The 26,714-nt window shown below is 46.7% G+C and overlaps 1 protein-coding gene across 5 annotated transcripts in view; it reads left to right on the forward strand.

Annotated features, from left to right (window-relative positions):
• sh3pxd2aa (SH3 and PX domains 2Aa) overlaps positions 1-26,714 on the forward strand; it is a 100,838-nt gene that overhangs the window by 64,821 nt on the left and 9,303 nt on the right. For 4 of the 5 annotated variants that reach the window (XM_084930157.1, XM_084930156.1, XM_084930159.1 and 1 more), the window contains 6 exons: positions 12,852-12,965; positions 17,046-17,129; positions 23,046-23,163; positions 25,084-25,481; positions 25,982-26,031; positions 26,447-26,566. In XM_084930157.1, the coding sequence (XP_084786283.1) occupies positions 12,852-12,965; positions 17,046-17,129; positions 23,046-23,163; positions 25,084-25,481; positions 25,982-26,031; positions 26,447-26,566 (884 nt within the window). The remainder of the gene's footprint in view (positions 1-12,851; positions 12,966-17,045; positions 17,130-23,045; positions 23,164-25,083; positions 25,482-25,981; positions 26,032-26,446; positions 26,567-26,714) is intronic. The other variant, XM_084930158.1, reaches the window with a different exon arrangement.

Below are 26,714 nucleotides of genomic sequence, written 5' to 3' on the forward strand. Positions count from 1 at the left end.
GTTGGCTCAAGTTGCACAGTAGTTTCTCCCTGTGATCCTGTTTCTGTGCATGAGGCCTGACAGCAGCTGCTCACCAGGCGTGTTTAAAAGCAGCGTGGATGCAGAACTCGGAGCGATAGGAGCGGCTTCTGAGCTCTCGGGAACTCTCGTCTCAGAGCTGGATGTGTGCGCTGTCGTCATCTGCTGAGCCAAGGAAGTGGAGCAACGGTGGTGATGATGATGATGGTGACATCACTTGGAGACTATGCCAAGGCAAACACATCTGAGAGCTCGAATAATATCCCACAACCCCCTTCCTGCTTTTCAAGGCTTTCCTGCAGCCTCCTGGTCCGATGTGCTTATGTTCTGTCTTCAATGCAAAGACACTGACAGTGGGGCTGTTAGTTACAGCTTATTTTCTTTTAATGCGTGTCAGTGGAGTGGTATTTTATCCTCTGATCCTCTCCAGGAAATGTTGAAATCCTTTTGTGTACCTGATCTTTTTCATTCACATGCACATTTTCTTTTCTCTGCACACTCGACGCACATGTTGTTATGCATTTGCTTTTATTTATTCCAGCAGAGAAGGGTTCAGTCGGGTTTTTCAAGTGTCTGCAGGCTTGACCTGACATAATTACGGGTTCAACCGTGGAGCCGGATGTCGTTTATTTTTGCCTCTGTGAGAAGCTATTGGCCTTACAAGTCAAGACCCAGCTGTTTCACTGTAGTGTCGACAAGCTCGGTCATCAGACTGGAAACTGGTTAAGTCATGAGCTCTGTGAGGTGGTGTGCATGCAGCTCGCTTTGTGTATCACTGAACAAGTATCTTACAATTTAGGAGCTGCTAATCTAGTAAAAACAGATTTATGAAGCATCAGGGGGATGGGGCGAACCAGAATCATCCCCGAGTGAGGGATAGAGTCGGTCTGGGCCACCATCCGGGATCTCTCCCTCTGGTCTGGACATGGGAACCATTCAGTGTCTGGAGAGGCAATGTTCCAGCTGGAGAAAATATATCTGCATATGTGACTAGTTAAATTATATGATGTGTCGGAGTAAGAGGAGGCAGTGATGTGAAGGGACAGAGAGGGAAGGCTGGTGTTTTTAATTAGTCACAGACCTGCGTTATAGCTGGTGCGTGATCAAAAAAAGTGGTCCCTGACCCACTCTCCTGGTCCCTGACCCACTCTCCTGGTCCCTGGCCCACTCTCCTGGTCCCTGACCCAGTCTCCTGGTCCCTGACCCACTCTCCTGGTCCCTGTTGGTTATGATGAAGCATGTCTGGCCTGGAGGGATCTCAGGGAATTTGATGAGGATGATCGAAACACCAGCTCGTCCTGCCACAGCAGTCCCAGAGAATCACTGTCATCGTGTACTCAAGCTGCTCTGGCATCCTGTGGTGATCCAGTATTTTACTGTGACTTTGTCTGCCTGGACTTTGCCATGGAGATTAAGCAGGTATCTTCTTATCTCAAAAAGACCTTGTAATACAAAAATGTAGTTTTTACTCAGCGACAGCAGTGAGCATATTGACATGCTCGCTGTGGCAGCGTTTTAGCCACCTGCTGCCACCAAAAGGCTGACGGGGTATGCTGTCTCCCAGCATGGGTGGTGTGGGCACCTAAGTTTGTCAATGTGATAACTCGAGAACGAGGTGACACAGGAGCTTCAAACTGATGCCAAAGTGTATCTACTAAAATTCTCAAACGAGTTTGAATCTCAGTGACTTTGACCTCAACGTCAGCGTAAACCGACGTAAAAATCTTGTGAATGTCATAACTTGTAAGTCATAGATGTGTCGATCTTGCGTCATGGGGCTAGAAGAGAAGTCGAGGATTGCCTAGATTTGCCAGATCTAGTGACAAACATCCCTGCAGTCTGTTTATCTGCATTTTATATGAAACTAGGGAAACAACATGGAATTGATTACATTTCATCACGACGCTGAGACATTTCACAGCAGAGCTGGAGTTTGGACATTTATTGTTGCCCGTGACAACAGTTCAAAGCATTGCTAAAGAACTGATGATCCGTCCACTGGTGCTGTGGACATCTGTACCAGACTCCATCAGTCCAGCAGATACAAAGAGTCAATGAGTTTCATTTAAAACCACAGGAGGAGGCTAATGAGAACACAGCAGTCATTATGGTTTGAGGAGACCACAGTTCAGTCTGGTCCGTAATGGTAGACCAACAAACAGCTTTCCTCCAGGCACCTCTACAAAACGAGTGCCTGCTTGGCAGACTTTTTATGACTCCACGGGTTAATTGTTTCTGGTTAAATTATGCTTGGATCTGTTGGTATCAGGGCTGACTTTATGTCCTCTAAATACCAGGTTTCTGCATCAGGCTGTTCTAGATCATGGACTTGATTTCAATGATGGATTCACATTTTTTTTTTACCCAAATCCAGCTACATGTTGGCGTAGGGTCTTAAACATGACCGTTGCTTCGTGTAATCCCTCCCATTCTTCTTTCATTTTCTAATTTCTTTAAGGTCTAATGGCCAACAAGTTCAGAAATGATGTGAAAATTGTACAGAATAAAGATGAAGAGTGTTCAGAAGATTAATTCGTCACCTTCTGAGATCTTTGACAGTGAATTCTGAATTGCAGCGACTAGCCTTCCTCTCTGTGGGCAGACAGAGAGTATATGGAGAAAAACACCCCTCTTCCCCCTGTTTCATCATCCGAGACTAATGGATGTACCAGCAGGACCTTGACTCTAAACTGCAAACAGGATTCTTTGGGTTAGTGTGCCGCCCAAGCCCCACCAGCCGGAGAAGCCATTTGCCCAAATATCTTGGCCTTGCTTACTGCCAGGGTTCAAGAACATTTTGTCACAGTTGATTTTAAGAGATTAGACAGCTTTGCTTCTTTTTCTCTGGTCTTGACTCAGCACCTCGTAGAGTATGACCTCCTGCTGTGTTCTCAGATAATACTAATCCTCCGTTTAAGAAAGTTACAGCAGTTTCTGTCATAAAGCTGAAGTCTACATGGAAATACTGATGCCACATCTTAGTTATGTTGAATTATTGTCAGCTGCTAAAATTCTGTTGGACCGAGAGTCAACGCCAGAAGTTTTGGCACCATTTTCCCACCACACCTTTCCGTGGGCCCAGGGGAGCTGGTAAGAATGGCAGCACTTAGACTAGCCCATGACGCCTTTCCAAAGCCCTGTCCTCAGCGAGGTTCATAAAGAGAGAGCCATGAGCTAACACACTGAGTGAAACCTCAGCATTAGATCATTTACATTAAATGCTCCTGTTAACTTGGGGCAAGCCTTAACTTTCGGCTGTGCAATAATTTATTAATTTGCACCGGACTGCTGGATGAAAAATGTCTCTGAATGGATTTAATTTCTTCTTCTTCTGCAGTTGCCAGAATAGCGCTCCACCTGCCCCTGAAGGCTCTGCTCCTTGTATAAGGATACTGTATGTTTACTCACAACTGTGGTTTAGATTTATGAGCAATTATAAAAGAAACGTAGCTTTCAGAACTGCATCAATAACCCCACTGAAAGTACAGGAAAGACACAATAAATATATCCAATAATGTTACACTGGAAATATTGAATGTACCACTGTGGGTCATAAAAATCACCAAAGTGCCAAATTGTGAAATAAAAACTTTATGAAAGCCTCTTAAACATTTTGTATTTAACCTAGCTTGACATGTCCGTTGCTTTAGGCCTTCAGTTGTAGATTATGTCGTTAATTAAGATGTGCCAAGGCTAACTCGGAGGATGTTCTGGATCAGAAAAAGGCTGTTTCGGACAGCACGCTGCGGGCGAGCATTAATACTGACAGCCAGCATTAAACAAGGTGGTTTATCCAGAAGATGGTGTGCTATCATCTCACTACACCCTAGCTTGGCTGCATTAGCTAGCTTCACCCTCAGGCAGTAAAAAGGCGCTAAAGTGCTTCAGTCACTTCTTAGAGTCGAGCTCAGAGAGACTGGGAATACTGGAAGCTCAGAGGAGCTGCTGTACTTGAAGCTGGCCACCTTCAGGGGGTGGAGGTGAACACATGCTAACACACGATCAGTGCAGAGGTTTAGCCTCACTCCACTGATCGTGATGTTTGACCAAAAATGGTTATTGACGTTCCTGCTGCCAGCTATCCCCTTTCACTTGTAACAAGTCGGCTCAGTCACAAGACCCCCAAGTTTTATGAAGACTTCCAGGAGGTAACATGAGCTTCAAACTGGGATGTAATGCTTCCACCGTTGCTCATCAGTAAAGACCAGAACCTTGACATTTGTCACTAAGAGGATTGGGTGCCCTTTTTTATACTCTTTTTGAGACTAGCTTTGAAGTGCTTTAAAGTGACACACCATGTGAAATCTATGCTTTGAATATGAAACATTAACCCCGTGAAGGTTTGAGAGCTGGATGTATGATGTAAGCCTGTAGATTGGGAAAGTAGGTTCTAGTTATTTCCATAGCAAAGTTTCAGTCTATTAAATGTACTGTGCTAAGTCATTAGTGAGATGGGTGGAGGGGAAGTTTCTGGAAGGATTTTACTCCAGTGTAAGCTGACTTTCAAAAGTTATCATGATAACCTTAATGTTGTTCTTGGAACAGACAATAGTAGGCCGAGTAATCAAGTAACTCCGTGAAACAAGGAAAAAGGTTTCAGGTTAAAAAAACCTTTCATACAGAATTAAATAAGAAGCTGGCGAGTGAGGAAACACTGGCCTACTGAATGCTGGGACACTTCTGCAGGATGTATAATGACAGGGTGGCTTAACCAGGCTAGACAAAAGCATAGATAATTAAAAATAGCATGTTAAAAGTATGGCTAATCAGTTGAAAGCTAGCTATAGCTTGATAAAAGTATGGCTAATCAGTTAAAAGCTAGCTATAGCTTTCGGTCCCAGTTGAAAGCTAGCTATAGCTGGTTAAAAGTATGGCTAATCAGTTAAAAGCTAGCTATAGCTTTCGGTCCCAGTTGAAAGCTAGCTATAGCTTGTTAAAAGTATGGCTAATCAGTTAAAAGCTAGCTATAGCTTTCGGTCCCAGTTGAAAGCTAGCTATAGCTGGTTAAAAGTATGGCTAATCAGTTGAAAGCTAGCTATAGCTTTCAACAAGCTATGTTTTTGTTTTTTAGCTAACCAAACCCTAACCCTATGTGTAGCAGTTGGGTTGCTAGCTAGCAGGATGGACAAATATGACATTTTTGGCCTAAACATGCTGGATAAACAGTTAAATTAGCTAGCTAAAATTATACATAAAAAACTAGAAACAGTTAGCTGTCGATGAAGGGGCTCTCTGCCTGTGTGGCTGGGCTTTCAGAAGCTCTAGTTTTACAGGCAGTACTTACTGCAGTAGTTTTGCCACCAAGCAGCAGAGGTAGAAGTAGCTGCATGTTTCCAGCAGGCAGTGATTTTGGTTTGGCAGTTTATAAAGGGACCGAATGGAGGAGCCAAATTAGAGCTGTTACACTTTCAGAATGCTTTATTATCCCAATCAGTAACAAACCACAAAAAAATGACCCTAAAAACAAAATCAAATGTATTTAATGTGCTGAATGCTAAATGCTGTGTGTAGCTTGAGCTCACTGTTGGCGCTTGAGCTAAAGGAAGTTTTAAGGATACTGATCAGACACTTGTTACAGAAATGTTTCGTGCTGCATTTCAGAGTTTTTGGATAAAGCAGCAGATATTAACACCGATGATTCTTGGCACTGCTCTTCTCTTCACTCTTTTTCTCTCTTTAACGACTTTTATAGCTTCACAGAGTTCAGTCTGTGGAATCCCAGCTTTGTGTAGGTACACAGGTTTAACTGGGGACGGTCTGGGTTTCAGTTGGAAACATTCAGTCACCAACATTTAGCATGTCGACTGCATCAAAAGGATATTTTTGGATGATGATGATGAAAATCTCTGGTAGAAAAGCACTGCTTCAGGCTAATCTCATTTATGAAGCTGCTGCAGTTCACGGTAAAGATAACACTGTGGCTAATTGTGCAGCTGGTTTTAGGCAGCGAGAATTGTTGTTCTCCTATTCTTTGAATCTCTCCTCCTGCTAACTCTGCAGAAAGCTAAGCAAGTAGTTCGATGCTGAAAAGCAGCACTGCGTTCCAGTCCTCGCCGCTCTCCAGGGGATCTGTTCCCAATTAGAAGCTGAAGGGAACGAACAAAAATGACAGTCACCTCGTAGGTAACCCCTGCATATCACATTAATAAAAGACCTCCTTGTCGAAGCTGATGAGCGTTCGGCGGTCCAGAAAATGAGAACGTGAGAGGATAGTGTGAGGTGCTGTTTTTGGAGGGGAATTGGCATGAAACACTCGAGCTTTGAAGCTCCAGCCAAACATCTGCTCCCCTCCTTTGTCTTCCCTCGGTCAGTCTTTGCCCATACCACCCTTTTAATCTCACTTTCCTCCTCCCGCTCTGGCTCTGTTCCTCACCTCTGTCTTCTTTTTATCGCTTTTGCTCTTAAGAACTTTGTGTATCTCCTGTTCCTCCAAAGCGCCCCCCCCAGGCCCGTTTCAGTCACTGATAAGCCAGCTCTTCCCGGTTACTGTTCCACTATGTTCACTGTGACCTCCACTTTCCCTCTGTGGGGAAAAAAGGCAATTATTGCCTGCCAAGGTTTGGTGTAGTTAGAAGCTCCAATTAGAGCCCAGTGCTGTAAGAAACGCCAATTACTGCCCCTCTGCTGTCTCCATATTTATGCTTTGTGCTGCGTCTGTGTATAAATGTGGCAGGCAGCAAGTGTGGCAGCACAATCTATCTATGTGAATATTAGTCATTAGTTTCTGATAGCCTCATAAATCCCCAGAACAGTTGGGTGTAGTTTGTCAGACAGACGCTCAGGAGCGTGTAAGTGGGCGCAGAAACGAGAGCGCGGCTGCTGCACGGGTTCTATTTTACTGTTTGGGTAAAGAGACGGCACACGCTACAGCTGTCGAGAGGACTCGGGGAGCTCTGGGATTGCTCTGCTCATTGGTGACACAATCCCTGAATCCCTGTACAGTAGGCAGATTTAAGAAGAGGGCGACAGCTCCATGTCTCTCCAGAAACGAGAAATGAATCTATTTATTGAAGGTGCAAACAAAAGTTCTGACGCATAGAAAGAATAATAACCATCTGCTAGGCCTGGGTTTCCTGCTCTGAGCGCTTGCTCGTGCATTTCAGCAGTTTAACTGTGGACTTCACACTCGCGCAGTGTTCGTGGGTAAACCTGCTGAGGATCATCGCTGTTCATCAAAGTCTTTAATGAAAGAACCTGTGCCGTGTCCGAGCCCAAAGGCAGCGCGTCAGGTCAGGAGCACAACCAGGACATGATTAGTCGAGTCGGAGGGTCAGACTGTCACACAGAGTCCGACTGAAGCATCCCGAAGAGCCCGACACGCCGACCTCAGCCGTGTTTATTCTGAACTCACAGCACTCATAGCTCACGGCAACACTGTTGCACCCGTGGCTTCATCCTCTTCTCCAAGGTTAAATTCAAGTTAAAATGTCACCACCTGCATCCTTCACACAGTGACGGAGAAGCAGAAAGCACGTGTCACAATAAACGTTGGATTAATGCTAGAGAAAATGAACAAATTTTGCATTATCGCTTCCAAAAGTAGATGTCCGGGGATCATTTTCAGTGGCTGGTCTTGTGCGTTGTCATGAACATCCATGACTTTGTCTCCAAAACGGAAGAAATCGTGTTCTGACCACTTAGACTGGATCCTGCACCGCTGACCTCTCTGGTTTGGAATATTTAACTCTACTTTTCCTGAAAGCTTTCTTTGTACAGCTCTGTGCAGCATCAGGAACGACTTTCAGGAGATAATTTTCCACAGTGTGCATCCTCACCTGAATCCACTTTAGCCCTACTTTGAAGTATTTCCATTCTAAAGTAGCTGCCAGTACTTCACTCTTTAGGTGTCACAGAGGGTGGGATGCCTGGAGGACAAAAATCCACTCATCTTGCTGCAAGTGCACATTTAGCCCTTCTCGAGTGTTTCGGCCCTCCACACACAGACGTGGACAGTTTATTCCACACATATGCTGGGACAAGTTCTAGTTTGCTTTAATTGACTCTGAGAACAGTTTCTCCGTCTGGCTGCTGATCTCTGGTCCAGATCTCCTCCTACGAGACAGATTTTCAGTGAAAACTCTAATCTGTCCACAGGCGGCTCTCACGCGCTCAGGTTTACCGCGATGCAAACTGTCTGTTTTTGTCCCAGTCTTTCTCATTTGGTGTCTTATAGTCACATCTGTGTCTCTGTGTTGTTTCCCGTGCTCTGTCTGCAGGCTGTTCAGCACTTTGTGATTGCAGAGGTTGTGTGTGTGTGTGTGTGTGAGGGTGGGCAGCAGTGTTTCTGGTCCTCATTTATCTGTTTTTACTGTGCCCACTTTCTCCTGAGCTGGATTTATTAGAGAACTGGGCCCTATCAAAAGCTTGCCTTATGATAGCATGCGTGCACACGATGGAGGCCGGGCCTGCCGCGTGTGTGTTTCTGCCCTTTGAGATGTTTTGTATTGATGTGCATGTGTGAGACGGGCTGAAGAACCCCAGAACTCTCCCAGCCTGTTCATATCTACGCTGTAGTTTTCATTTTTCTTTGTTTTCTCTTTAAAACCTCGAATAAACGTTCTAACATCAGCTTTGATCAGCGGTGCTGCTAAAGAGTGGTGGCGTCTGGCTTTCTTCACTGGGCCAGTTTTTATTATTTAGCGGTCTGGAGGAAACTCTTCATGCTTTTAATTCCCCACATTTGGCTCCTGCAGTCCTCGTGGTTCTGGCATCAGTCGAGCCTTCCATCGTCTCTGCGGACAGAGATATGCTGCAGAGATGTTCATGTTGCAAAGCTCTTGCGTCTTATCTGGCAGGTGTTTGATTAGTTTTAGTGATCAGCCGCCTGCTTTTTCTGTCTCTGTTCAAACTCCTGCTTCTATTGGCTTCAGTTACTGGAGGTAAGATACGATATGCGTCAGCTGGGGCGCTCACACATGCCACCGTTGATGGCAAACAGTCACCTCGGTCTCTTCGGCTGGCGTGGGAGATTTATGATTCTGTTTTTCCAGCAGGTACCAGGTGGGATGAAGAGAAGCTCCAGCTTTTGTCTCCGTGCTGTCTTCGGTACAGGTGGCTCCAATTCTTCTTCAGCTTTTTAAAAGTCGCAATGAATCAGCCTATGAAAGGCCTAATGTGTTTCATATGGCCCAAGCTATTCTTTCTGCTAGGTGGACCTTTCACACTGCAGCGAAAGAGAAAATAAAACGCACAACATGACACTAAAATAGAACGATTCTGCTTACATCAAACAAAGAAAGTCATATTTAAATTCAAATTTTAAATCTTAATCGTCCCAGGGTTTCGCAACACTGACCATATATGGTATCAGATTTATTTAATAGGATTACATATGAAAGCGATTGCTCCTCATATCAAGCCCTGTCGACTCCGACCTCTCCCAAAGTCACACTGCACTGCTGTGTGTTTGCAGGACTCAGAGCATCAACAAACAGCCAGTGTGACTGCGAGGAAGCTCAGGCTGGATGAGCTACACTGGAGCTACTGTGCGTCCCCCCTGCATGTCTGTCGGCCCTCAGGTTGAATCAGCTCCTGTGTTCACCCTGAGACGTGACCTGCTGTGGGGGAATTTCTGTTCATGCTGGAAGAAGGTGTTTTTATGATGCACGTCAGCTGTCAGGGTGGCTCGGGCATCACGGGGCTTGTATAAGGAGGGATGAGGCCACGCTGATGGTGTAGAGCAGCGGTCCCCAACCTTTTTTGCTCCACCGACCGGTTTAATGTCAGACAGTATTTTCACGGACCGGCCCTTAAGGCAGATAAATACAACAAATTAAAATTATACAACCGAGACAGAAACTGTGGTATTCTGTAAATATAATAATAAACACAAATTCACTGTGTAATTGTGTAACTTTATTAGCAGCGTCTTCCTGAAATGCACCAACAACACTGAGAGTAACATCCTCCTCTCTGCCCCTTAATGCTCTCTGGTCGCTATGGTAATGCATAAACATTTCTTTCAAAATAAGACGCACGACTACAACACGGGAAAAGATCCAGGGAAACTGAGTTAACGATAAAAGCCTGAAAACCATAAACTTCACACCCGAGCCTCAGCTCTCGCGGCCCGGTACCGGTCCGTGGCCCGGGGGTTGGGGACCGCTGGTGTATATTTATCGAAATCAAGCAGGTTGACCTTTAACCTGGACTCATTTCCTGCAAGTCGCTTTGCAACCCACATTAGCTTCTGCTGCTCCTCCATCCATTCATGCTGTTCCTGACTTAAACAGCATCATGTCTGCTCTGTTACGTGAGACGATCATTTAAATTCAAAGTGCTACACTGGGTATTGATTCTGTCACCGTGCTTCCTGTTTTCTGTATAAGAGAAAAGCTGTGAGTATAATGCGGTCTAATAATCATTCATTTTACTGCTAAAATATGACATAAGGTAACCCAGTAATTTCCAGAAGACTGTATCTTTATCATGACTTAATCCCATTTAGCCTGAAGTAGAGGAAAATGCATTATTTTTGTCATAACTACAACTAAGAGTGGATTTTCCCGGCAGTGGCGACGTGTTTTTCCATTAGTCCAAATGATGTGACTGTAGGCTCAGTTTAATCGTTGAAATGATTTGAATTCTAGCTGTGACTATTACTTCCTATCAGAGCTGTGAAGTTGAAACCAATGCTCACTCTCTGTTGCTGCAAACACACGTTTTCACTTCTACCACCTACCTCTCATTGCCATTACTGCTACTTTCCCTATGATACAGCTCTATGTTGCGTGCATATTTTCCGCATCATTCATAACACATATTATTGTGATTGGTGTCGTGCCGGGTAATAAAAAAAGGGCGTGATGAATTGATTCACCCAGGCTTCTCCAACCGCATTAGAGAGCTGAGCCATATGGCTGTAAATACAGCGGAGCAGCGATGACTCAATTGTTGGACTCGTTTGGGAAAAGAAAAAAACAGTTTGTTGCTATTAGCTCCTTTATATCCACTGCTAACCACTGCTTTTACATTATCACTTCCACTGCACGCGCACACTCACATTAGACCAGACAGACCCAGGACATCCACACTATTGTTGTACTTTCCACAGTAAGGAGTGAAATGCTGTCACGTATGACCTCACTGTTGCCGTCATGTCGTCCCTGTATAGGCTGGAAGAATGTATCACACGTTGGGTTGCAGCCATGCAGCACACTAACGAAGCCACGTCTCCTTGCTTTTAGATGGCTAACGGGGTTTTGGTGCTTTCGATGTCGTCACTACAGTCTGACGACAGCCTTTGCTTACAGACGCATGCTAGCCGTCAGACTGTGATCTATGTAAATGGATTGGGTTCTTTTGGTTTTGGTCGCCGCCCAATGTGTCATGTGTTTCTGCAATTGTGTCAAGTCAGCTCAGCGAGCGCTGTAACAGCGTAACGTAGACGTGACCACAAACTTCTCATTCGTCAGTAGCAATCAAGACATGATCTCTGCTGTGCAGCCACAGGGTGTGGGTGAAGAGGGGAACGCCACGGGTGATGTTACGCCATGATTTAGGCCATTTGTGAGTGGAAGCCTTTCAAGCCTCAGAAGGAAAGAGAGTTAAACGTAGATAATCATGAAAGTTTCTGACCTCGTTCTTGGAGGAGGCTGTCCTCCTGTGCAGATGGACCAACCAGGGTCTGTAAGTTTGTGACGTTTCTGCTGTGGCTTTAAGTTAAGTTGGGTAAATGTGGTGAACTTCACGGAGGGATTGGTGATGAATTGTGTTGGCTTTTGTTGTTTACCACATATGTGCACGCCCACAAAGGACTGATTGGCACAAAATTTGGCACCAATGTTCCCAGTTCACAAACGCTGAATCCAGTAACTCCTGATTTACCAGGACCAAAAGCAGCTTTTTGTTTCACCTGAAATATTTCACAAAGTCTTCCAAATATAAATTGGAAAACCCCCAAAAACGTTCCCAGTGAAATCCTGTCCAGCGTTTTGTTTGTAAACACCAAAGGCTACAAGCTAGCTCGTGGCAGTCAGCTTGAGCGGCATCGTAGACGCTAACAAGCCATGAAGAAAGTAATGTTCCTCTGGCACCGGTGCTCAACACGAAAGTAACAGCTCATCTCATACGAAGCTTGACTTTTCTATCACACAGTGAACCTGTGATCCAAGTTTAGCTCACAGGGTTAAAGCCTCCTCTGGGGGATCGTCACAGGGTTTAAACTCCTGTTTACTGTTGGAAATCCTGCTTTTCAAACCAAACCTGGAGGTGAAAGAGAAGCTAAACAGCAGCTGCAGGAACAAAGGGGAACTCGGGAGGTGCACACCGCGGTGTCCTAGCTCATCACCCAGGAACTCTGTGCTGTACAGTATGAAACATTATGTAAGACCTCAAGATGTTTGTCATTGTTTGTGTGGTTGAATCATCAGTTGGAGGAACCAGCATGAACCATGCATGGACTACAGGCGACTGCAAAACAACAGCAGCGCAGCATGTTTCACTGTGAGTCACAGTGAAGGGTAGCAGTGTCTTTAAAAGCCCAACACGGCCTCGCAGGTTGATCTTCAGCAGCGTCACCGAGTGCTGTTTTAAACCACCAGTGATGAGTTCCTCCTCGCCCCAGCACTCCCAGCACTCCTGTGTCTTTCACTGTCTGGTTTAGTAATGAACACCACTTTCCAGGAAGGTGAAACTCTGAGCTGCCACGAGTTCCCTTTAGATGTCCCTTTGACACTCACACAGACAGGAGCAGCCTATTAGACGTGCTGTTCTCCCACCCCTACGTGGGCTGTATCCAGTAACGTCTCTTTTTTGGTGCAAATTGTCCCCGAGCTGGTGTGCTCACCGACATCCGTCAGGCTTAACTGACAGCACTAATGTGGTCTCCTCAGGTTGGTGGTTCGTCAGCACAGCGGAGGAGCAGGGCTGGGTCCCGGCCACATACCTCGACTCGCAAAATGGAACCAGAGACGATTTGGATCTGGGAACATCCAGGACCGTCGAAGGTTAGTGCTGACACAAACACGGCGTTATTACATTCATAAAACACTGACAGACATAAACGTCAGTCTGCGTGTGCAGGGGACAGCCCATCCTTTCTAGTTTCCTTCTGTGTTCATTCTCATCACATCATCCACAAGTTAGTGCTGAACACATAAACACATTTCCAGTCACACATTGGGAACCTTGGAGACCACAGTGGCGGCAGCAGCACGGTGAAATGGTACCAGACTGCAGCCAACGGGGTTGCAATATTTTGGCACCACAGAAAATTCCTCCCAGCTCCCCCGGGACGCCACGGCTCTCGTTTTGTTGCGACCCTTTCCTCCTCAATGTTTAGTCTGCCTGCTGGGACGGAGCATTTCCTCAATGTGTCATCCCCCCCCCTCTCTGAGATCTGGAGCGTGCAAACGCACAGACGCATGCGTGCAGTTTATTTGCAGATGCATGTTTATGGGATGTAGAATCCCGCTGGATCCTCCTGCAAACACTTTTCCGTCTCTGTTGCGACACATGCTGGGCTCCATGCTTCAGTGGGCAAACAAACACAAACAGCTCAGTTGCTGTTACTCGCTGCTCTTTTTGAGCAGTTGGCAGCGCCCGTAACAAAGATTTAGTGTTATTTTGTTACATTGTGACGTGCTGGAGTGTTTGCTGCCTGTTGATTGGATGCATGTGTTGTTAATGGTGTTTCTGTTTGTTTTTGAGTTGTGCTCAGAACTTGTTTGACATCTGCTGCAGATTCCCGAACACCAACACCCAGCTCTCGGGAATACTTTAGGCTTATTATATCTTTGTAGCTTTGCCCGTTGATTCTGACGTCTCTGATTTATTCAGCTGAACTGAATGGATGTTGCATCACTGAATGAAACGGCACGCACGAGACTCGTGCTCTGACTTCTTGCAGGTTGACCGCTGCGCTCTTTTCATTGGCCTCACTAAATTTACTACTGGACACTTTCAGTTGAGAAAACTGGAGCTAGAATTTTAACAAAAACAGGAAGAGAGGGCATCGCTGCAGTTCTCAGCTCGCTGTGATGGTTTCTAGTAATATACAGAACTGAGTTTAAAGTCTGATTGTTTATAAATGATGGTTTGAGCCATAAATATGTTTCTGAGATGTTTGATGGAGACGAAGCATCTGAATGATCTGGTCACCTGTTTATCTGCTGGAACCTCAGCTAGAAACAGCTCCGCTCACATTCACGGGTAGCTCGACCATCATCATCATCATTATTATTATTATTGTTTTGTTCGTTGTGTTGTTTTTATCGTTGGTCATTTTTATTTCTTTTGGTTTTAATGTGACCTCTGAAGCACCTTGATTGGCTTCCTTGGTTTATGTCGGACAGCAGCAGGTGTTGGTTGGTAAAGCCTCTAAAAGCCCTTAGAGGAGGCCTGTGTGTGTGTCATATACAGCGTAGTTTGACAAACAGATCAATGATGTCATCACAGCTCGTTTCTTTCATTTCCAGCTGCTCACAAAAGTGAAGCTATTCCTTGAGAGAGCTATCCATGCCTTCGTTTCATCTTTACTCTGGTGTCAGTTGTCCCGAATTCAACAATGTGGCACAAAAACAAACCAATGGAGGCCCCAGTAGAGTGCAATCACACGCATGGGAAGAAGCACACAGCATCACATCTGCAGACTTCTTCCCCCAAAATACACAGAGAGTTGTTTTTATAACGTCAGGGTTTGACGCCCCTTCTTGCGTTCTAAGAACATCATTTGCATCTTGTACAGGCAATGAGCAATTCTTAGAGCTAAAGTCAGACACAGAAGTTCCTCTTTCTAACATCTTTTTTCAAGTATGGCGATGATTTCAGGCCCTGGAGGTCCCCGTGGACTTGTCCTCCTTTTGGCCCATCTTCTGTCACCTGTTACTAAGCAAACTCAAATGCAACAGGTTGCAACAAGAAGCTGAATACATTCGGGCCTTCACTCAAGCCTGTTTCTAGATTGTATGTATTATATGTGTTTTGTAAGCGTGTTTGCAGTTTTAACCTTCTATGCTCCAAGTCACCTACACAATAGATCGCCCGGACATCGCACCGAACAAGGCTTATGACCTTTCCTTAATTGACTGAGCTTTAACTCTTTAATAAGCACAAAATGCAATGTGTGTATACAATTATTATGGCTGCCCCTGTAATAAAAAGGTTAATGTAAAGCCAGCAGGTTTTAATAAACATCTTAATGCAGTATCAATACTATAGATTATATTGTTAATGATGCAGGATATATTGTAGCCATAAAATAATTTATTTAATTCCACACAGTCTGTCATCAGTGAGCCGACTGCAGCAGGTCCAAAACGCTGCAGCACTGTTACTAACCAGCACTCGAAAGCGAGACCACATATTTGCCATTCTAGCATCGTTACTGTCACTTTTTGAATTGACTTTTGTCCGGCATTGCACGAGTTCGCAGCCTCGCACCTTTCTGATCTTTTGAATCGGTACACTCCTTCGAGGTCAGTGAGGTCTGCAGACCGAACGCTCCGAGCTGTCCCGAGGTCCTTTGCTGTGACTGCTCCTAAACCGGGAACAAACTCCCCCTCCACAACATTTGAAAACCCAATTTTATTCTATTTTTAAACCAGAATCAGTTCAGACTAATTTTATTTGTGTTATTTCTCATTTTATGTTTCTTTTCTGTCTTTTAATCTCATTTGATTATTTTAGAGGTGCAACACTGTGAGCCCAAAGCTTCAGGCTGCAGTTCTTTCCTTTACTTGTGCCTCGACATGATGCCAGTCAGAGCAGATCTATCAATACAGCCACGTATCTCAGGCACGTAGAAAGTTGTTTAAAGCCTTTTGTGGTTCCAGAGTAAGTGACTGAACACCAGGTAGAGGAACCGGATTACAGGAACAACGTTGCGTAAGAATGCTCTGTTAAAAAGCCTCAAATAAACCAGAGTTGGCATCAGCTGGCATCTGAGGCTGACATTAACTGCACAAAGCTCACAGCTACACATGCACTCTCTTCCCCCTCATCCTCCGTCAGTCCCATTTTCCCATTAGGCCTGGTGTCTTTGTGTTTGCACACATTGTCACTTCTCATTCCTGATCTCTCCCTTCCTGCTTCCCATCGTCTCTTACGTCTCATTATCTCCGCGTGGTCCGTAACCTAATTCCACTGACAGCTCAGCTCGATGTTTGATCGCTGCTTCGAGGTTAAGAGTTCGACACACGGCAGCCGCATAATGTGTCGAGGCCCTCAGAGATCCTGGAGCTGTGCCTGTAATTGGTGTTCTCGTGTGTGCGCTAACCGCAGACGGCATAATAACCATGAACGTAACCACGGTGACGTCCTTATTGGCTTTTGAAGCGTCAGTGTTAGCAGGATTAAACGTGGTGTGCATCTGCACCGCCGCAGGTCACACTGGACGTCAGAAGCACTTCAGTGAACTTGTTTCAGATTTGACCCTCCCCCGATAGCTGCGCCGTGTAGCTTGGTATGGATCCTGCAAGAAATCGAGCCGGTGCTATTTTAAGCAATGTGGAGCAGAGCTTCTGGGATGCTCCTAAAATAAGCTGCATTGTGTTTGTTGGAACAGCAAGCATGATCTTATTAGCTCTGACGATGACATCGGAGCCTGAACGCGACACCGCTGTGTTCCCGGCTTTGGTGATTGGTTAAGGCGGACGTGTCCACATTTGGAACAGTGCTAAATTATCAGCTAGTGCTAACAAACAGCATGTAGCGTGCTGGTCACACTGATCCCTGATAATCAGTGTGGTGGGGTTTGTAGGGTCGGCTTACACACTGGTTCCTCCAGCCATGTTCTGCTGTTCCAGGCAAAATACAATAACTGTCCTCTTAAGTCCAACACAGTCAGTTTGCACCAAGCAGTCCACATGCTCCCCTCATTTCATTTCCGTGGTACTGCAGAGGATTTGATGGCTGAAATGACTCGTCCCGCTTCGTTTCTCACCCAGTCTTTAAAACTCACAGACACACTTCCTGTAAGAGAAGCAGTTTGAACGTGTTTATGACGACTAACAGCTCATTTTGCTAAAACGTGCTTCTTACACTAACTCGTCTGTTTTGTCTTTTGGTTGCTGCTCCCCCCCCATCAGTTACTAAGAGACGCAAAGCCCACCTGAAGAGGCTGGACCGCCGCTGGACCCTCGGCGGTATAGTTAACCGCCAGCAGAGCAGAGGTGAACATGAAAACACACAAACACACACACGAACGCACAAGGAATCACACGCTGAGTCATTTTCTCCACATCGAGTAACAAATGAGCGCACACACAGAGAGACACACACAGACAAACACAGAAAGACACACACACACACAGAAAGACACACACAGAGACACACACAGACAAACACAGAAAGACACACACACACACAGAAAGACACACACAGAGACACACACAGACAAACACAGAAAGACACACACACACACAGAAAGACACACACAGAGACACACACAGACAAACACAGAAAGACACACACACACACAGAAAGACACACACGGAGACACACACAGACAAACACACACAGACAAACACACACCAGACTTTTACATTTTCAGCTCCATTTTGCAGTTTTTGTCATCAGATGCATGTTTCTCTGGTGACCCCATCTGATCTTGTGTGTCCCTGCGTGTCCCTGCGTGACCCTGCGTGACCCTGCGTGTCCCTGCGTGTCCCTGTGTGTCCCTGTGTGACCCTGTGTGTCCCTGCGTGTCCCTGCGTGTCCCTGTGTGACCCTGTGTGTCCCTGTGTGACCCTGCGTGTCCCTGCGTGTCCCTGCGTGACCCTGCGTGTCCCTGCGTGTCCCTGTGTGTCCCTGTGTGTTCCTGCGTGTCCCTGTGTTACCCTGTGTGTTCCTGCGTGACCCTGCGTGTCCCTGCGTGTCCCTGCGTGTCCCTGTGTGTCCCTGTGTGTCCCTGTGTTACCCTGTGTGTTCCTGCGTGACCCTGCGTGTCCCTGCGTGACCCTGCGTGACCCTGCGTGTCCTTGTGTGTCCCTGTGTGACCCTGTGTGACCCTGTGTGTCCCTGTGTGACCCTGTGTGTCCCTGCGTGACCCTGTGTGACCCTGTGTGTCCCTGTGTGTCCCTGCGTGACCCTGCGTGACCCTGTGTGTCCCTGTGTGACCCTGTGTGTCCCTGCGTGACCCTGCGTGACCCTGTGTGTCCCTGTGTGACCCTGTGTGTCCCTGTGTGTCCCTGCGTGTCCCTGCGTGACCCTGCGTGTCCCTGTGTGACCCTGTGTGACCCTGTGTGTCCCTGTGTGTCCCTGCGTGACCCTGCGTGTCCCTGTGTGTCCCTGCGTGTCCCTGTGTGACCCTGTGTGTCCCTGTGTGTCCCTGCGTGTCCCTGCGTGTCCCTGCGTGACCCTGCGTGACCCTGTGTGTCCCTGTGTGTCCCTGCGTGTCCCTGTGTGACCCTGTGTGTCCCTGTGTGTCCCTGCGTGTCCCTGTGTGTCCCTGCGTGTCCCTGCGTGACCCTGTGTGACCCTGTGTGACCCTGTGTGTCCCTGCGTGTCCCTGTGTGTCCCTGCGTGACCCTGCGTGTCCCTGCGTGTCCCTGCGTGACCCTGCGTGACCCTGTGTGTCCCTGCGTGTCCCTGTGTGTCCCTGTAGCCAAGTTGTAAACAAACAGTAAAGTTTTGCCACAAAGATCTGTGCAACAGTTCAGGGTAAATGAGATGATGTTAGAGGTTAATTTGGAGACTGTTTAAGATAAAATGACTCTTTGATGTGTGGTCCTGTCTCAGCAGCATTAAGTGGGACCTGTTGTGTTCTTCTTTATTTCCTGGATGTGGATGTTTGTGTTAAACGTGGCCAAAGTGAACGATTAAGTCAAATAGGGCGCTCAGTGTTTGTAATGCCTGTGAGTTAGAAGCTCAGGCTGTTCTAACACGAGTCTTTTTGTCTTGGCTCGGTCTGCTGCTCGATACACTAATACAGTGTTTTTAATCACACAGCTGTAGCTGCAGCTCTCCTTTCACGTAGTCTACATCTGTGTGGTGAACAACTAACACAAAAACAACAAGTGGCCCAGTATCTGCCTGCAGCAGCATATTGGGTGGCCATGAGTCAGCTCTGACAGTAAAATCTCAAATCTTGCTCCCTCAGACGTGGAACGCTCCCCGGCTCTCGCTGAGAAGCAAAATAATTGGACTGCATTAAACAGATTTAGCACCCGCAGCACGAACGCCGCGACCTCGACGGCCGCCGAGCCCCGTCGTGTAAATGGTTGCGTAACAGTGTTGTTGCTTCATTAGGCTTTGAAAGGCTGTTTATGACTTTCACATTTCAATTTTAATTTTTGGATACTTGTGGTTTTGTCGAGTCATTTTTGCGTAAATGCTGAAACGTGAGAGAAACAAACAAGCGTCTCTTTGCTGAGGAGCGAGCCGGCGCTTTCTAATCCAGACTGTCGGTTTGTCTGCTTCATAAAGACGCCTTGCAGTTGTGCCGTGTTTACGGAAGCTCGTCCCGAGCCGAGAAAACAAGGGAAAACCTCTAAGAACCGTCTTTGTTTCTCTTTAACTTTACATTCCCCGACTGAAGCTCTGTGTCCACTCAGTCCTGGACCAGCAGGCAGCAGAGCACTGATTAATGATTAATCAGACCCGGCTGATTTACAGAGTGGGCTCCTGATCGAAGTGTTGAAGTTGACCTAAAGCGGGCTGTAAATGAGAGCAGTATGATGGAGGTGGAGGTGGTCAACAAGTACAAGTACCTCGGGCTGTGGGTGGACAACAACCTGGACTGGTCATGCAACACAGAGCACCTGTATAAAAAAGCCCAAAGCCGACTGTACGTCCTCAGGAGGCTGAGGTCTCTTAACATCTGCAGGAAGCTCCTGAGGATGTTTTACCGGTCGGTGGTTGCTGGAGTACTTTTCTATGCTGTGGTGTGCTGGGGGAGCAGCACAGCAAAGAAGGACTCATCCAGGCTGGAGAAACTGATCAGGAAGGCTGGCTCTGTGGTCGGCATGAAGCTGGACATCCTCTGCATCCTCTGCACATGGTCATAAACAACCAGAGGAGTCTGTTCAGTGACAGGTTGATTCTCCCAAAGACAAGAACCAACAGACTTAAAAGCTCCTTTGTCCCACACGCCATCAGACTGTTTAACTCCTCTCTGGAGGGGAGAGGGAGGGGAGACAGGAGGACAGAGGAGGGGGGACAACTAAGCTGTAGTGCCTCTTCACTTCACTTCACTGTGCAATACTTTTTGTTAATAGTCAACGGTGCAATAGACTTCAATACTTGAAACGTGCAATTCCCTTGTATTCTTATTCCTATTTATTCTATTTATCCCTTTCGTATATTTTATTGATATATGTCTCTGTATTTATATATGTGTGTATATATAATATTCTGCTCACGTTCTGCAACTTGCTGTGCTCTTGGAAACAGAGGAACCCACCCGAGGGATTAATAAAGTTTTATCTTATCTTATCTGAAATGTGGTAGCGGTTGAGAAGCAGGGGGGCATTACTCATTCACATCTCCCACTCAGCTGGTTATGAATTCAGAGTGGGGACCTCTTTGTCACCAGCCGTAGTGGCTAATGTAGAAATATTAAAGGATTACCACTTCGTTCACGGAATGTGACCATACGGGTCGGCCGTGTCCGCGGGAATGTCGCCTGACTACAGCTGCGTCTCCCAGAACGACCCAACGATCCAATGGAAAGTGTGAAAGTGGGGCAGCGGCCCAATCTGTAGACTGCTTTTGATCGCACAGACCTCTGCAGCGTGGATGAGTCACTCGACTAGCTGTCGCCACCAGAGAACCAAGCTGCTCTCTAATTCCTGCTTTTTAAGACACCTTAGCTTTTTAGCTTTTATTGCTCGGTGGTGTTGTTCCAACATGTGTGTGATGTTGGTACACAACGTGCCTCCATTAAAATGTTTCTGGGTGGTGAAAGTAAAGTGTGAAAGTCCCAGACACACAGTGAGGCTGTTGGTGCGACGCTGGTTAGAAAGTTGTTGCTTGAACTGTGGAGGATAGTGTGCGAGCAGGGCGTGTCGGAGCAATACAGCTGTGAAACGCTGTGTTTACCTTTAAGAGCACTCTTCTTCTTCTTCAGTGGCGGGCTTTCCCAACCACCATCAGGCGCATTAGTGTGGACGTAGCCTCAGTTCAGCTGTTAATCAAGGGCCCTGATGGAAGCAGCTTTTGTGGTGTAACAGGACTCCAGAAGTCAGTTTGTCAGCGACTGTGAAGATCTGTGTTATCGGTGAAGTCCCGACCTTTCAGGTGTGTACAGGGCATTAGCATTGCTAATTTGACATGACGGGGCGACCTGTGGTCAACACGGTTGACCCCGTAAACCCCGTCTGTCACCCTATATGAACTGGAGTAACCACAAAAACATCAGAGCGATGGGAACAGCAGGTTTTACATGAGAGGCACACGATCTGTTCCCAGCATACGGCCCAAAAATATGAGAATTGAATCAACATCGATCCGCTACAAAAATGTTTTTGATCCGTCCTTGTAACATATTTAGTAACGGAGGCGGAGAACGAGCCTGCTGAGGTTTACTGGCTGAAAAAGTCGTCCCGATGACGTGAGGTCACAGAGGACTCGAGAGAAGCCGGGGACAGACGAGTTTCGTGGCAGCGAGTGCTCCTGGCTGCAAACAGGCTAAAGACTCTTGGACCGGTCGCCTTTTTTCCACCATCAGAAACAGTCTCGGCATTAAAGCTGGAGCAATGCTCACCGTAGTCATGTCAGACTTTAGCTCTCGTGGCTTTTTCGTCCACCACCGCTCTCGACTGCGGCCCAACGTCCCAGTCGCTTTATGCTGCCTGGCAACCAGATGGTTTGGGTCTGCTACCAGGAGCTGCAGAAAGCTGAGCGAAGCAGAGAAAGTGTGAAAAACTCGAGTTATTCCACCGAATGGAGCCCCCACCCCCCCGTCCCCGGCTGCTAATGCGTTCCTGAGCTAGAGACGAGATTCGGGCGAATGAGGCTTCACGGCTCCATGCAGACGCTTCAGATGTAGTTTGATTTAGTAAAGGACAAAAACAAAGACTGATCTCAGGAGATTTATGTTCTCTCAGGATGCAATTTGCTAATGGAAGAACAGTCGTATGCTCTCACACCCTGCTGACACAGCTTCACTGGAGACCTTGACTCAAATTCAATTACAGCACATCTCCTCACGTTGATTCATCCTGACACAAAGCCAGGTCAGGGTGTCTCGACCTCTCGGTGGTGGATCAGCTGCTGACGGCAGGGCCGGGGGGGTGGGGTGTCCCTGAGGTTTATCACCGCGCTGTTGTTTGCAGCACTGATTTACAGTCCCGCCCACTCGGCTCGCGGCTCTGTGACGCCAGCAGCAACGCGTGAACTCGGAGACGGACGCGCGTGTACAGCTCACGAAAAAACAAACACAGATGAGATTAATTGAATCTTTCATCTTTTCTTTTTTAGAGACAACAAGCTGATGCACACGCTCGGCGCTCGAGACGACCATAACAACATTTATCAGATGCTCCAGATCTGACTTTTGTTATTCTCTGTCCATCTGCAAGTACTCACCTCCACACCCAGTGTGTTTTTGAGTGCAGGTTCAGGGTCAGTAATTCCACTCTGCTGCACATTAGTGGACCAAAGACTTGAGCTTTAAAGGGAGCGCTCGTGCTGGGTGAAACAGGAAAGGCTGTGACAGAGGTTTACTGAGGTTTAGTTATCCTAACAGGGTTTTAATTGTAGTAAAATACTGTAATTCTGTAATTATTAGGAAACCATGATCTACGTTACAACAGCTGCCATTTGTATTCATGCATCAGACGTGCAGCAGCCTCGTGACCACCATCAGCACCAGCTGCTGCTTCTGGATCTTCTCTCTTTGAGAGCTGCTTGGTAATGATTCTGAATCTGGGTTCATGTAGCCTGAGCGAGGCCTAAAAGTTCAGCCTGTAGAGGGCGCCGTTTGCTATTTATGTGCAGGTCAAAGACGAGAGGTTCGTGTTTCTGTTGGTGTGGAAATGGTGTTTAAAGTGGATCACACTGACCGTTTTCTCCCTCTGCGATGGTGTAATCTACAGCAGTGTGAGACTTTTCAATGATCTTGTTTCCTCTCTCCTTTACCCCCGCAGAGGAGAAATATGTGACGATCCAGCCGTACACCAGTCAAGGAAAAGACGAGGTGAGCTTTGAGAAAGGGGTCACCGTGGAGGTCATCCAAAAGAACCTGGAGGGCTGGTGGTACATCAGGTGGGTAAACGGTGCACGCCAAACCCGCACATTTCACCGCGAGGCTGTTGCTCGTCGTCGTCTCGGCGATCAGAGCAACAATTTCCTGGGGCTCTCATTTGCATAATGGCGCTGAGAAGAAAGCGTTAACATATGGTGGCGTCAGAGCCGCCTGCGTGTTTGCACGTGTGTGTCGTTTACTCAGCCAGTGTGTATTTCCTCACAGTTGTTCAGGTCCTCGAGTCCCCGGGCGCTCCGCTGCACAGCTGATTACTATCACATGGCGCCTTGTGGAGCCTCACATACCAACGCGTACACAAACATGGATCCAGAGCTCCTGTTGGAGGCGCGTACGCGAGCTGCTGTGTGTGCACTTGTCATGTACACTAACTGCTTTCCTAACAGCTTGTTCGCTCTTTGGCACTCCCTGCAGTGCACACCGAGTCATTTCTGAGCACCGTGTCCAACAGAATATAATCCTGCAGATGCATGTCTGAGTCATGCTGCTCTCAGTGGGCCCTTCTTTAAACAGCAAAGTACATGCATGAAGCTTTTTTAGTTATGGGGACTCCTTGTGGTCGCAGTTGGGAGTCGTGAAACGGAAAACAGGGAACAGTCGGGGAAATGACTCGGGAGTTTCATTTGGAGCATTACTTATTGTTTCACTAAGCACTCTGAAATTACTCGTTTAGCATAACAATGTCTGCTTAAATGTGGGGAAGCAGCATCTCTTTGCATCTATTATGCATTCTGTTTACTTGCCTTTGGCTACTCACATCACCAGAATTGAAATTGTGCCTTTATTGCAACACACAGGATCTGACTCGGTGTGATTTCATGCATTTTTAAACACTAGAAATTGTGGAATTTTTCAGTTATTTATTAATGATGCCATGATGCCACTGCTGCACAGTGGCACTAAGTTAGGATGGTAGTCGAGTGCAGGAGTTTGGAGTTGGAGTGCATTAAAGCTCTGCTGCGATACATTCAGTCATTACTCAAATCACACGTTTTTTCTGAGTGTATTAAAATGTGCTAAATGAAGCTCCCATGCTGAGCTCATTACACTACTGTTACTACACAGCTGCAGTAGGAAATAGTAGCACACACACACACACACACACACACACACACATGTATGTACCAAGGTGTACTGAATGCTGGCTCATTGTTGGGAGCAGAGCAGTGATGGAGAGGGAAGACCTGGATGTCAGCTGGAATTTTAAAAAATGACGTCAGTGAGAGATTCAATCAGTGTTAAAAAAAAACATCATGATCTAAAGTCTAAATGAATTCAATTAATTTCAGTTTTATTTACACAGCGCCAAATCACAACAACAGTCACCTCAAGGCGCTTTATATTGTAAGGTAGACCCTACAATAACACATACAGAGAAAAACCAACAATCATATGACCCCCTATCAGCAAGCACTTTGGCGACAGTGGGAAGGAAAAACTCCCTTTTAACAGGAAGAAACCTCCGGCAGAACCAGGCTCAGGGAGGGGCGGGGCCATCTGCTGTGATTGGTTGGGGTGAGAGAAGGAAAACAGGATAAAGACATGCTGTGGAATTCACTCCCAAATGCAGGAACCTGGCTCAAAGTGCTTTATGTTGGAAAATGCAATATTAAATAAAGAGAGCGCTCCCTCCACCTGTGAGCAAGAACTTGGCAATAGCAGGAAGAAAGAACTCCCTTTTAGCAGGAAGAGAACCAGGATCAGGGAGGGTCAGGGGAAACTAATAAGAGTGAAACCTGAGATTTTGCTGTGGGACAGCAGATCACTCCTGGCACAGTCTACTTCCTGCTCTGTGCTGTATGGAAAGGGCAGCTTTACCTGATCCTGACATCGTCTGGATGTCTGAGTTCAATCATAATAATGAAGGAAACATAAACTCGATGTCATATTAAACGTTCTGTCTTTATATGTTTGGGCTGCAGGTATTTAGGGAAAGAGGGCTGGGCCCCGGCCTCCTACTTGAAGAAGATTAAAGAGGATTTCTCCCCACGGAAGAAGACGCTGACGGGCCCCGTGGAGATCATCGGAAACATCATGGAGATCAGCAACCTGCTGCAAAAGAAGTCTGTTAGCGAGAAGGACATCCAGACAGACGGAGAGGGCGGAACCACGCCGGAACGCCACTTCTCCAAGAGCGAGATCAGCCTGCCGATGCCCTCCGAAATCAACGCCGCGACAGGCCGCAGGCTGAGCGCGGGCCGGGACACCAACAGCCCGTGTCTCGGAATAGCGGCGAGCGCCGCCCTGAATGAGAATAAAGCGAGAGGCGAGCCGGGCTCCCCGGCTGTTGCAAGAGTGGCACCGCACAGAGTGGAAATCGGTGAGAGAATGTGTCGTGTGTAAGGTTTAAAGTTCAGCCTAAAGCTTGAATGCAACATTAAGACGCGCCCCTTTCCATTTGTGCAGGATTCGGCGCCGTAGGTAAGCTACATGGCTGCTGCATCTAACCGTGCTCTGTCACACTAACCTGTAATGTGATAAAATGCTCGGTGTGTGTTTCGGCCTCGGTTTCACTCACAAACTAAGAATCTGTGGTCAGTTTGTGGTTACTAAGACATCGCTCGGCTCCGCCCATCCATCCTTTGGGACGAGCCCGTTTTTGAACAAACCGATGCTCCACACATGGCTGTCCAAAGCCAGGACGAAATCAGTCTTTCAAATCTTACTTTTGCTTGTCTTTAAATATGTTGTTCTTTCCAGTGTGACATAATTCATCTTAGAACTAAATGTTTGGTGTTTGTTTGTTACAGCGAGTGTTAACCTTTTACTTTGGTCATTTTTCTGAATTATTCTTAATAAAATCTTATTATTTCTAATCAGGGTCTCCTAATCTGCGGCAAAAACCTCCCCCCAGAAGAGACACCAACTTGGTAAGACTCCAGTGTGGCTTCTGCTTACTGTCAAACCCAGAGCGCCTTTCCTGCGTGCTCAGTGATGTTGCCATGCTTCTGCTGAAGTACACGTGATCACAGTCGAGACTCTTCTTGTGTTTAAGAAGACAGCTGCAAAATCTTTCAGTGCAAGGATAAATACCAATAAATAATATAAAAAGAGAAAAAATCTAATTGGCTCTCAGACTACTGCAGGAGTTGCATAGCAACCATTGAGGCACATTTTCAGCATGTCTGCGATTGTCCCGGTATCGTACGTGCACACCTTACATTTACCCTCATATTTATATATCATGATTGCATGCAGTCATAAATCACATCTTATGTTTTATGTGTGTCAGATACAGGATGGCTCAACGTGAGCGGCTCACTTCTCTCTCTCTTTGCTGTACAGGGTTTCCAGTTGCCCAAGCCACCAGAGCCCCCTGCTGTGGAAGCAGAGTATTACACTATAGCAGATTTCCAGTCCTCGATCTCTGATGGCATCAGTTTCCGTGGAGGACAAAAGGCTGATGTAAGAGGCCAGATCTACAGTGCTGTCGCTCAGATGAGACAGGGCCTGTTGAATATGTATGCAGACTGAGTGCTCCCCCGATAGGCAGGAAAGCTGAGGCACAAAGGAGACGACCTTGGATACTGTGTGTGAAAGTGATGACGTAGAC

Source organism: Perissodus microlepis, chromosome 6 (assembly GCF_051167445.1).
Source record: "Perissodus microlepis isolate ML-2025 ecotype Zambia chromosome 6, ASM5116744v1, whole genome shotgun sequence".
Lineage (NCBI taxonomy): Eukaryota > Metazoa > Chordata > Actinopteri > Cichliformes > Cichlidae > Perissodus > Perissodus microlepis.